This window comes from Vulpes vulpes, chromosome 8 (assembly GCF_048418805.1).
Source record: "Vulpes vulpes isolate BD-2025 chromosome 8, VulVul3, whole genome shotgun sequence".
Taxonomy (NCBI): Eukaryota; Metazoa; Chordata; class Mammalia; order Carnivora; family Canidae; genus Vulpes; species Vulpes vulpes.
The window spans coordinates 48,815,924-48,829,267 of NC_132787.1; the positions used below are offsets into that span (position 1 = coordinate 48,815,924).

The 13,344-nt window shown below is 39.4% G+C and overlaps 1 protein-coding gene across 6 annotated transcripts in view; it reads right to left on the reverse strand.

The window, feature by feature from the left end:
* The window catches only part of ST7L (suppression of tumorigenicity 7 like), a 141,365-nt gene that overhangs the window by 60,372 nt on the left and 67,649 nt on the right, over window positions 1–13,344 (reverse strand). Inside the window, exon 15 of one of the 6 annotated variants that reach the window (XM_072766494.1) lies at window positions 7,933–8,075. The exons of the other annotated variants lie outside the window; for them this stretch is intronic. Within the exon in view, the coding sequence (XP_072622595.1) occupies window positions 8,022–8,075 (54 nt within the window). The 3' untranslated portion in view covers window positions 7,933–8,021. Of the gene's footprint in view, window positions 1–7,932; window positions 8,076–13,344 lie in introns of those variants that run through there. 6 annotated transcript variants of the gene reach the window in all.

Sequence of the window (13,344 nt, forward strand, 5' to 3'; positions counted from 1 at the left end):
TAACTCTGAACTACTGTGTGTTCACTTCCATTAGGCCTATGAGTCTATGGGTGGAGCAGCTAGACACAGAAGTTCTCTTTCTTTGACCCAAAGGAGCTGAAATCCAGTGACTTTACTTCACCACCACCAGCCCCTGAAAGCAAGCCTGACCAGAAAGGCTGAGTGAATAAAAAGGGAAGACCATTTATTTTTTTTATTTTTTAAAGACTTTATTTATTCATTCATGAGAGACAGAGAGAGGCAGAGACACAGGCAGAGGGAGAAGCAGGCTCCCTGTGGGGACCCGATGTGGGATATGGGGGTCACGCCCTGAACCTAAGGCAGACGCTCAACCATTGAGTCACGCAAGGGCCCCAGGGAAGAACATTTAATCCACATTGTCCTACTGACAACTTTCAAGGTGGAGTTTCCCCAAGAAAAACTGTGATGTTTGTAAGAAGCATTTTCAGGTACAAAATGCTTTACCATGGACATAATTTTCACAGCCACCCTGTAAGGCAAGAGACATTCTCGCTGTACAGGTGCTGTTTAGAAAGGTTCAGTGATTTGTCCAAGGTCATGTGATACTGAGTGGTGCAGACAGAACTCAAATCCAGGGCTTCTCACTTCAAATCTTGTGTGTTCTTCTCAAAGCCTGAGAACATGCCTCTGGCTGGAAGGGCCAGAGTCCCAGCCCCTTCAGAACAGACACTGATACAAAATATTGAGGAGAGTATATGTGAGCAGAATTTACAAAAGAAACAGCCTAGGCCTTCTCTAGCCACATCAAGGAATCCCCTGTCATTTCTGCCACTATTTCCACCACCACAAAATGATCACTACACTAAGCAGTCTGCATTTAATCAACTCTGGCTCCTAGTGCTTTCTCTCTTTTTTTTTTTCTTCTTCTTCTTCTTCTTCTTCTTCTTCTTCTTCAGATTAACACTTAAACATTTGTTTTAATTTTATCTAGTTCTTTTAAAGTGATGCTGAGTGTGCAGAGTACAAGTAGTCCTGAGAAGCCATGATAGAAAACTGTTAAGGTTTTGGGCCTCTAAAGTATTTCTTAGAATTTCCTTTGAGATTTCACTCTTTTTTTTTTTTAATGCTGTCAACTCCTGGGCTAGGAAAGTAAGAACAGGGAATGAGAGTGCTAAAAACCCATCCTATCCCAGGCAAGATACCTACTCAAGGCCTGGTAAAAGTCCTAGGATCTCTAGCTGAGACAAGTAATTTATCTACACCATGGCAAGGAGAATTCACCCTGCAGAGAAACCTCTACAAGATGAGGCAGACAACAGATTCTTACTTGATCAAAAACTTTTGCTGCTCTCAACCCCTCCTCCCGCCCTCACTCAAAATCTGGACTTCTGTTTAGGTCCAAGACAGTGAGACAAAGCAGCTCCAAGAGAGGACGTGTGCAAGGGGAACCCTTCCCTGTTCAACCCTGGAATGCATTCCTTCAGAAACAGCCTGAGCCTGCACATATCCAACTTATCCCACTTGCGCACCCCAACTGTGAAGGCAGAAGGGAAAACTGCAGGAACACAGTGTTCATCCATCATAGACCCGGGCCCCCACTTGAGCTAGGGGAAGGACACCTCATGAAAACAGTCTACCTATAGTCAGGATCTGTCCCGGAGCAAACCTTACTTTTTGGTCCATCGATCTTGGCTCTCACTGCTCTCCCTGCTCCCCACCCCCACTGCCTCCGCATGTGGGCTCAGAAGTCATCATCTAAAGAATTCCACTGCTCACCTCCTGCATAGCAGCACAGCCCCATGAGGCCGCACACCAGATGGAGGGGATAAAAGTACGAGGTCATGGCTTCTAGCAAAAGGCTTTTTCTTAAACTAACCCTGACTCCTGGAAAAGAGGCAGAGCAGGAGAGTGTCGGGTGAGCTGCTGCCGACAGCAGCTGCATGGGTCTTGTGTAAAAAGGAAGGAAAAAGCCTTCATTAAAAATTTCCCTGCTCCTGTCTCCAGACCTATTTCTGATCCCATATCTACTTCTTGAAGGTGTCTGAGGAGAATGCAGAGGCTGCCAAGCCGAAGGGTTAAATCCTTCCCATTTGTTGGGACCTATTCAGCGGGCTGCCACACACATGCTGAGGTGGAGGCCGAGCCCTGAACACGTGCCCTGTTCCTCCAGGCAGTTAGCTATGATGTAAAGGGAAAGGGTGTGGAAGGAGGACTAGAACTCTGGGGAAACTAAGAAGGCTGTCAGTAGGCCTCCAAAATGTTTGTGTGTAATAGACAAGGGGAAACAGGAAAATCATCATTCCTAGGATAGTTATGCTTGTTGGGTGACAAGGTACACAAGCAACAATCACAAAGGAAAAACAGTTTGAAGAATGGGCTGAGAAACAGAAGTCTCTGAATACAGCAATCGGGTGGAGGCGATTAATCAGCCTTTCCACAGGGGTGACTTCTGAGATGGAGTTTTAAAAGACAAGGTATGGACTGGTGGAGGGGAGTTAGAGAAGGCGTGCTAAAGCGAAGGAACTGGTATGCGCTGAAACGTAAGAGCAAGAATGTGCAAGCAATATATAAGGAATTTCAAGCCAGTACATATTATATACACTGGGGACGACAGAGAAATGAGAACGCTGAGATAAGGGCTGAAATAATGTGAACTAGCTGCATGAGCCTCGACTGTCACATGGTGCAGAGCCCCTGCAGGGCCGCACAACATCTTGATCTATGTCCATCAATGCAGGGGCACTGATGGGAAAGCACAGGGACGAGTCCATTTGTTATATGCACAGGGTCGAAAAGAGAGCTTCACTGCAAACCCTAACAACTGCTAAGTGTTAACTACAACTCACTAGCATTTAAGGTTCTAGGCTAAATAAGAGATATGAAATTTTCTTTCTCTTTCTTTCCTTCCTTCCTTCCTTCCTTCCTTCCTTCCTTCCTTCCTTCCTTCCTTCCTTTCTAGATTTATTTATTCAGAGAGAGCGAAAGAGAGGCAGAGACACAGGCAGAGGGGGAAGCAGGCTCCATGCAGGGAGCCCAACGTGGGACTCAATCCCAGGTCTCCAGGATCACACCCCGGGGCTGCAGGCGGCGCTAAACCGCTGCGCCATCGGGGCTGCCGGAGATATGAAATTTTCTATCCAGAACTGTGATGCATTAGGGAGGCTTATAGGCCCAGAAATGGCACAAATCAAATCAAACTCTTAAGAAATTACAATGTAAAAGAAAAAAAACTAAAATTAAAAATATGTGGTTTTTTTCCCTTACTTCCCACCTTAGAATCTGACAGGCCTTGATGTCCCGTATGATATATGGGACTTTTGCAGTGAGTAGGTTCATCATGTATGAGGCCACAGTGAATGGGAGGAGAGCAATGAAAAAGCTTTAGGGATGACAAACCAGTTCACTGATAAGGGAGAAGACAGTTCTTGTGCACTACAAGCTGCTAGATAGAGTGGCTGCCAGGAACAAGAGATAAATGCCGATATCCTAACTTCAGTTAGGTCTCTGGCTTCTTGCATTCGTCAAGGTAAAAACCGAGCTATTTACCAGGCTCCTGTCATATTTCCTTACTGAGCTTTCTTAATTTTTGAGTACAAAAATCACAAACAACTTGTTCTTCCACGGTACTTTCCTTGTGCTTCTTTCAGAAAGAGTAAGTTGACCCTCAAACCACACAGGTTGGAAATACATAGGTCTACTTCTATGCAGATTTGTTTTATAGACACAGTGCAGGACTGTAAGTATATATTTTATTCTTCCTGATAATTTGCTTAATAACGTTTCCTTAATTATAAGTATATAATTAAGTATATAATATATACTTAATATATATTATGTAACAGTATATAATAAAGTATAGAATATGTAATATATACAACATACAATATGTGTCCAGTCAACAATAAATTGACAGTATATAATATATATGACATACAATATATGTGTCCAGTCAACAATAAATTTTTGGCAAGTCAAAAATAACAAGTGGATTTTCAACTGTGTTGTTTAAGGGTCAACTATATTAGAATACACACCCCTCCCCAGCACACACACACATACATATATACCATTGAATAAGCCAAAAGGTGAACAGTATCCTAATTGTTTGCTTTACTGAACTGGCACAATTTGGTGCTGGGAGGCAGCCACTCACACAGTGACAGTATTTGTTGGTATCATCTTAGTTTTTTCCTCCTTCCGTAGGCAGTTTATAAAAGGTGATTTCTGAAACCCTTCACAATAGGAAAGCTCAAGGGTTTACATTCTTTTTTTTTTTTTCAAGGGTTTACATTCAACTGTGAATGTAACTGTGATACCATTTTGAATTCATGAAGAAGCATGTTTCAGGTTGCACTATAATTTCCCTATGTAACATAAGCCCATGGAATCTGACATAAGCTGATTGCTCATACTGGTTTTTTTATTTACATTTTTTTAATTTTTATTTTATTTTATTTATTTATGAGAGTCACAGAGAGAGAGAGAGAGGCAGAGACACAGGCGGAGGGAGAAGCAGGCTCCATGCACCGGGAGCCTGATGTGGGATTCGATCCCGGGTCTCCAGGATCGCGCCCTGAGCCAAAGGCAGGCGCCAAACCGCTGCGCCACCCAGGGATCCCCCTACATTTCTGAATGGAAGAGATTTTGATACTCATAAAATATCTAACTGACTTATTAGTTTTCAACTGTTCTCCCAGAGCAGATAGTATAAAATAGACATCAAGATAGAAGTCTCAACTTGTATGACTGGTTAAGCGACCAAAGAAAATTTATTGCTCAAAAGCAATTAAAAAAAAAATTCAGTATGGCGCTTGAGGCCAAACAACAGATATGGTTACTCTCAATGCCATCTGAAAGATAAAAGTTAAAAAAAAAAAAAGTTAAGTAACTGTGTTCCTTATCTTTGTCCAAGTCCTATGGGAGAAGGTGGTAGCCAGGAGCTCAGGGGGCCTGGAATTGACTTAACTCTTTCTCTAGAGACCTAATATTGGCAGACATGAATACAGTGAATGGATGAAAGTGGGCTTCTTACAACCCAGAATGTGCCTCCTTACTAGCATGTAACAAATTAGACTTCTGAATTGGAAGATGCTATCATGCATCTAATTCACTGTTTGGAGATATCTATTCTGTTAACTGACCCAAAGAATAATAATTTCTACTTATTCCAGCAGATGTAGCAAGCTCAGATGGATTGCTAGAGAACCAATGGTCACCAGTAAATTCCAAAGCCTGACCTGCAGTCTTCTGCCTCCAAGTCATTGTTCAAACTGTCTCACTTCCTTTCTTCTGCTACTACACTGGGTTAAATCAGTATACTCTTTGACCCCCTACTATAATCTCAGGCCTACTCTTCTACTCCATATACTTCCATCATTTCACTATATTTTATTGATTACATGCCTAATTAGTATAACCTCCCCAAGGATAGGTCCTATTCCTATTCTGAAATCTGTATTCCAAGGTCATATACCCAGTGATCCAATTAGCACATATACTTGCTTGATACAATAAAGAATGGAAATATTTTTTAGTTACTTAGAAAATCTTGGTGGTTCCCCTATAAAAAGGTAGAATCGTCCAGGATGCAGAATTGATTAGCAAAATTCAGCTTGGAAGAGAAGGAAAAGGAACCTTATTTCAGTGCCTACCCCAATATCCTTTTATTATTATTATTATTTTTAAAATATTTTATTTATTTACTCATGAAATACAGAGAGAGAGAGAGAGAGAGAGAGAGAGACAGGCAGAGGGAGAAGCAGGCTCCACGCAGGAAGCCCCACATGGGACTCGATCCCGGGTCTCCAGGATCATGCCCTGGGCTGAAGGCGGCGCTAAACCGCTGAGCCACCCGGGCTGCCCTCCTTTTATTATTTTTAAAAAATTAACTGGTTTTCAGAATCAGTGACTACAGGACACAGCTTTGACATTAACAGTAGGCTCTGGGAAGTTCTGAATAGCTCTTTCTCGTCTCTCCCTCATGACCACAGACCCGAGTAATTTCAGTTCTAACTCTTGCTATCCCATTCTGCTTCACAATGACATCACATTATTTCATTTTCTAAACCAGAATGCCCCATACCCCTTGTCAATCTGTCCTTATTAGGGAATGAGAGGATACAAAAGATGATGAAAATGAAGAAGTGTCAGCTACTATGTGAATCTGAGGCGAGACATTTCTTACTTAAATTCTAAATTGTGGAACGCTTCATTTTTTGATAGTCTTAAACTATTCAGATAAATATAATGAATACCACTGTTTATAAAAACATGAATGGGGCCTTTGGGTGGCTCAGTAGGTTAGGTGTCTCCCTTTGGCTCAGGTCATGATCTCAGGGTCCTGGGATGGAGCCCCAAATTGGGCTCCCTGCTCAGCAGGGAGTCTGCTTCTCCCTTTTGCTTCCACCCTCTCACATGCATACATACATAAATAATCTCCAAAAAAAAAAAAAAAAAACATGAACTTTGTCAGTTAGGTGTTAAGATAAAAGTCCTACAAGTCTCATGTTTGAAAGATAATAGGGCTCCTCTTTCTATCTTCCTTGTGTGACTGAAAGGGCTCCTAACTAAACAGAGTCTTCTAAAAAGGAAAGTCTTCTCTGAGTTGAAGATGACTTTTTAGGTCACTACACCTCATGTGAGGCACGTGAAAGTAATTCCTCAGTCGCTTCCAATCAAATGAACAAACATGCAAGGGTGAGCTAATCTATTGCTGTGGTAGTAGCTTCTGTCTTATAACTAATACATCCCTTGCCTGTCTCAAACTCCCCGCTGCCAGACTACAAGGTACCTATGGACACACACTGTATTTTATACTTTGTAAACGTGCCCAACACATATCTGTCCATTGAATAAATGAAGGAAGCAACAAGTCCATCAACAGTAACATATTAATATAATGAATTTGAATGTCAAAAATGTGGAGTATATTACAGAATAATCATTATCATACTTTGGCATGCTATAGAACAAGAGTTCACATAGTTTGAAATGCAGAGGCTCTTTAAAAACTACACTTTGAAAACAAACTAAGATAAGCCCTACTGGAGTCCTTCCAGTCAATAAGCCAATACTGAAAGAAGAATCTCTTCAGGGTCTCCAGGCCTCTGAACTGCATGTTCTTAGTGCAGCTGTTGTTGCTGTTGTTGTTTACGGCAGTCTGAACAATAACTAAAATACACTAAGAGCAAATTAATAAGAAAAGTCTACACAGCTAGGGCTTAGTTGAATTAGAATCCCTAGGCTCCCAATAAGGGCCAAATCCAAAGGGATCAGAGTCAAATAAATAAAAAATCCAGCTGAATTTTATCAGAGGGCAAAGTTTCAACTCCGAGTACCCCAGCAACCAAGGATGAATTATGCGTAAGATTAGTGAAGTGCCTTCATCTACAACCCAGCCAGAGAACATTCTTCTATCTCACTGTGACTGCAGGAAACACAGCAATGTATTTGCCTGCCAAGAATAGTTGTAGCTATACTCTAGATGGGAGTCTAACAAAGACTAAGGGATTAAAATTTAATTGTAAAGCTGCTGCTAACCTGGGAGTCAAAGCTTGAACTCTGGCTTCACAAAGAAAGTGGGACTCTGGCATCTTGAATAGATGAAAACAAGAGCTGGCACGTTCCTAACAGAGGGTGTGAGAATATGCTCCCTTCTGAATTCTTCCCCAAACTGCTTCTCTCTGTATATCCTACTGGTAATTTGTAAGTGCTCAATAAGAATAGAACCCTCTGGGACACCTGGGTGGCTCAGCAGTTGACCGTTTGCCTTTGACTCGGGGCGTCAATTGTGGGGTCCCGGGATCGAGTCCTGCAACAGGCTTCCTGCATGGAGTATGCTTGTCCCTCTGCCTGTGTCTCTGCCCCTCTCTCTCTCTCTTTCTCTCTCAATCTCTGTGTCTCTCATGAATAAATAAAAATCTTAAAAAAAAAAAAAAAGAATAGAGCCCTCTCCGACACTTTGAAGAATACATATATGTTTCATTTTCAGAATGCTTGAAATTATAGGATGAGGTGAGAGGGTGAATATGTGGTCTGAATTCTCTTGAATATCAGTTCTCTTAATTTTGTTGAGCAGCATCTGAAGCCCAAATAATTTCTTTTCTTGAAGATGGCTGTTAGAGATGGACATAAGGCAATCTTAATGTCATTATAGAACTAAGATAATTTTATTTTTTCCTCAAATTCAGAAAGAATATTAATAGCTAATCTTGTGTTGAGGCCTCATCAGCATTAGAGAACACACCTAAGTTTCCTACCTACTGACACAACTACTAGAAGTACATCTGCTACCTAAAACTCCCATGTTAGCCAGAAAATTCTCACAAGTTATATTTTAGACCAAAAGTTTATTTTGTTCTGTTAAACTTCCCCCGATAATCCTTCAAACTTACCCTCTGACTTTGAGAGAAGAGTGATATTAAAACATGGGGTATGCATTTTGCTTTATACTAAAAGTTTGTTTTGTTTTTAACATTTCAGAGAGTCAATCAAATTCCCTCTGATTCATTAAAAACCAGTACCTACTGTTTCTTTGGTATCACTGTACATTTCAGACAGTTAGAAAGGCTGAAGTGCTTTATACCATTGTCTGAGTAGGTGATAGAAATCAAACAGTGTTCTTTGTTCTTAAGTGGCTTACTCGCAAGAATAGGAATGAAATTAAAGTGAACCCATTTAAAAGATAGAAAAGCAAATGGGCATTCTTTATCTTAAAGCATCACAGTTCATCAAATATTAGAGTTCATCAAATAGGCTTGTATTGTGAAGAGTGAAGAGTTTTTCAGCCAGTTTGTCTACTGATGTTTTTATTTTTCAGTAAGCATTTCTGCAACCTAAGTGTCCTATCTTCTGAAAATCCCTATCGGCTTTTCATTTAAAACTCTTCTCCAGGGGCACCTGGGTGGCTCAGTGGTTGAGCGTCTCTTTGCCTTTGGCTCAGGTCGCGATCCCGGGGTCCTGAGATGGAGTGGCACATAGGGCTCCCTGCTCAGCAGAGAGTCTGCTTCTCTCTCTCTCTCTACCCCTCCCCCTGCTGCTCATGCTCATTCTCTCTCTCAAATAAATAATCTCTTTAAAACATTTAAATAATAAAAATAAATAATTAAAACTCTTCTCCAAATTCATCTCCTGAAGGAAGACTTCCCTAGCAAAACTACTTTACTATCACCACTCCATCTTTCTACATCCCTTCATCATTACCATATTTAGTTTGAAATGTATTCTTTTGTACTTGTTATGGCCTGAGTTGTCACGTGACATATTACTGAAACCAAGAATCTATATCATGACTAATGGGCTATCTATTGTGTGATTTTAAGTAAATCACTAACTTGAATGTTTTAAACTTCTCTATCTAAAACACTGGAAAACCACAATCTGTCTTCCAATGGCTCAGGTAAGAATAAATGAGAGTCTAAGTATACACTCTTAAGAACAAAGATAATAACTAACTGAAATCTAAATGACCCATGGTTTAGAATCGTTAATATATTAAGTAGCCATACAAATTTAGTTCTCTGGAGCATTAGAAATTTAATTGGTGGGAGAAGGAGCAAAGTTCGACTCAAGAAAGAAGCCAATAAAAACTATTCCTCAAGATTATAATTTTATTCTGTATCCCATTATTCTCTCCATTTAGAGAACTTTGCTGGGTCTGCAAAAAACAAAGATGTTTTCTAAAAGACAAATCAGTAGATTTCCTAATGTGAATTCTAGTATCACTTGTGTAATGGGTTTGGAGTGAGCAACTGACATCAATATCTAAGCACTGCTCTTCTGAAAACTGTTATGCAGTCCATTTGCCTCAAGTGCTAATGATTAAGCAATCAATATATCAGTAGCAGTCAGTGACAGGATGTCCTAAACTTTGGCACTGAGACGTTAACTTTGAGGGGGAAACGATGATTAAATATACTGCCAAATAAATTCAGGGAGAGCTTTTGTGAACTTCAGATTTGACAGGCACATGTTAATAGGGAAAGAGGGTGCTTTCCACAAACTTCAAAACTGAACCAGACCCTGGGGAAGGGGTATAAACATATGCTAAAAAAAGTACATTGTCTTAACTTTTGTTCTTTATTCCCCTCCTCTTTGAAAAGAAGAGTCTAGTAATCAGAAAATAGGGATAAAGAAGAACATCAGCAATTTCACAAACTTTTCAGTCTGGTTCTTTTTTGAAGGAGAACAGTGAGAAAGAGGCATAGAGAAATGCCCTTAGTGGGAGGAGAGAACATCTTTTCTCTTGCTAGGAATATCCCAATTAAGAAAATCAAAATTGGAATATGGTAGACTGCCCAAAGAAAGATTTCAGTGGTACTTGACGGGATGAGCACTGGGTGTTATTCTGTATGTTGGCAAATTGAACACCAATAAAAAATAAATTTATTATAAAAAAATAGACAATTAAAAAAAAAAAGATTTCAGTGGTACTAACAAAGGAACATTTGTATGTATGTAAACATTTAGTTTTTTGACCTGTCACACAATGGGCTCCTTTTATTATTATTATAATCTCTGGAAAATACCTTGGATATACTACTGTGGAAATAACATGGTTACAGAACAATATTTTATGGGGAATATAAGCTTGGTTACAATTCAAAATGTTTTTAAAACTATGTCAGTTCTTAGGAACTAAAGAAGCCTCACAGCTTGGAAAAGTAATCCATTTTCTTTTTTTTTTTATTTTTTTATTTTTTAATTTTTTTTATTTTTTATTTTTTTTAGTAATCCATTTTCAAACAAAGTGAAGAAACTTGTTTTACTTGTTGGTTGAATTTCTGAATGTGGCCTATATATTTAATAAAGAGGGATACAACTATCATAGGTTTTTAGTATGAATGAAATCATATGGAGAATATAAAAAATTACTTTCACCTATGAACAGATTTCATGTCACTGGTTATGACAGTGGAAAAATTAGGAAACTTTAGAAATAATATATTTTTTTTCTATTGGCATATATCAATATAGAGTTATAATTATCAACTCCCCTAGGTATGAAGATGATCTTTGCCCTGGAAAAAAATAATGAGAATAGTGTACAAACCTCAAAAGTTTTTATCACTATTCAGTAAAACACATGTGGCATTTATTTCTGCTTATTATTTTTTAAAATGTAATTTGGGGAGAAAAATGTTAATTATTTTTGGGAAGGGGCTGAAGAAATCCCAGTGAGACATTCTTTTGTTAGTATAACATCTGACCTTCTATATCTTTGGAAATCATACAACTTGGCTAATGTAGTCCTTAAAGAATTAATCAAGCAGATTGTTAGGCCCTAGTTACAGTGGAGCCAGCCAATTATGAGTTGCTCAGAAATTCATCACTGGCATGTCCAACCACATTTTCCCACATAAAGATTAGTAAAAATATGTGGAAACAGGGCCATTCCCACCTCAGCACAACTACAATATGTGTTCAGTGAAAAAGATTTCAACAAAGTTTTGCTTTAGTGAAACAAACTATTTATTTAGGAATCTTTCTGATTCCTGTCTTTACCCATGAACACCTTTTTCTGCCAAGTTGCTAAGGCTATCTATCCTATTTCAATTAAAACCCAACTAGTGATTTTTTATATTCAAACACACTTCTGAGTTCAAAATACTAAAGTCACATGCCACAAGCCTGAATTCATCAGTAAGTTACTAAAATCCCCAAAGACCATCTGTAGTCTTCACTGCTGTGATAACGCCCTCCCAAGGCTTACTAACAAGAAAGCTTTTCTTGCAGGACAGAAATGAAAGGGGCCAGGCTAAATGAAGATTGGTTCTCTAAGGAGAGGGCAGTGCAGCTCTTAAATAAAGAAGCTCCTTTCAGATAAGCAGAATCAGATTCCAGTTCATTTGGTTTGCTGGCTACCCTTACTTTGAACTCTCATATTTAACCCAGCAGGCTTCAAAGCAGGTGAGAAAATGACCTACCACTTAAAAGCAATTTTTCCTTTTTCAGGAATTCTGGCCTTGGAGTATCAGCTCTGATATCAGCACATTCCACATCTCCAGGGATTTATGCTTTTTTTTTTTTTTTTTTTTTTATTGCTCTATGTTGAATGTCAGACTTGGTTTTCATCTCAGCCAGCAGAAAAAAAATCAAGAAAAAAGTCCTAACTTTCTGAAACTAAAGCCTTATTCCACGTAGCTTCATATCATACACAAGATGAAGCATTAAAAAAACCACTAGCCATTCTAGTTTGTACCCTCCCATTTATCTCAATCTGATATACAGTCAGGATTATTAAAAATCATTAATCCCTAGACCTGACTTCACAAAAAAGCAATTTTGGGCAGCCCGGGTGGCTCAGCCATTTAGTGCCGCCTTTGGCCCGGGGCCAGATCCCAGAGATCCGGGATCGAGTCCCACATCGGGCTCCCTGCATGGAGCCTGCTTCTCCCCCTGCCTGTGTCTCTGCCTCTCTCTCTCTCTCTGTCTCTCATGAATAAATAAATAAAATCTTAAAAAAAAAAGCAGTTTTGTAACATATTTTAACAAATTCAAATTAAATTTACTCTAGCATATGAGCCAATACAAAAGAATATTAGATGAGGAAGAAACCATGATAACAATGGAAAGAATTTAGGAAATTTTATTGAATTGCTTTGGCTTACAAAATAGAATGACTTCCACTATATTTGGCTATCAAATATCTGACCTAATTGAAAATCCTAACATAGGCAGTTTGCAATTTATCAGTGCTTTCTGTTCTACAAAGTGGTTTGCCAGCACTCAGAATCTGAAACATTTCTCCACTCTTATTAGTACAAATACACATATTATTTGTGATAATATTACCAGCAATATTATTTAAATGATACTTAACCACCATTTATATTGCAATTTCTATGGGAAAATACATTTTAAGTTTACTATCAGGACACAGCTCCTCCCAACGTGAAGGGGGTAGGATTTCTCAACACAGCTGCACTTTGGTGATAATGATGACAATGACAGGTGGCGACAACAGTAACACTTCCCTAGTTTCTACTATGGGCAGACATGGTTCTTAACACTTGTCATACCTTAAACTCATTTAGCCCTCACAAAGGCCTATGAGGTAGTACTATTCTCATTTTACAGAGAGGGGGAGAAATGGTTAAGTAACTTACCTGAAGTTGTGCAGCCAGTAAGTGTCAGGGCTGGAACTCAGAGCAAAGCAGTGTGGCTCCAGAGCTTATGCTCATTACCATTCTGCAATGCTGCCCCTTCTCTAACTTAAAAAGGTGGCACTATCTAGACAGTCTAAATTCCTCATATTGCATAGAGGAGAGCAGGGCTTCTCAAGTTTTAAATCCGCAATATAGGATCACCTGGAGGTCTTGTTCAAAGGCAGAATCAGGAAGTTTGGAGTGGTGCCTGAGGTTCTGCCTTTCTAACAAGCTCCTG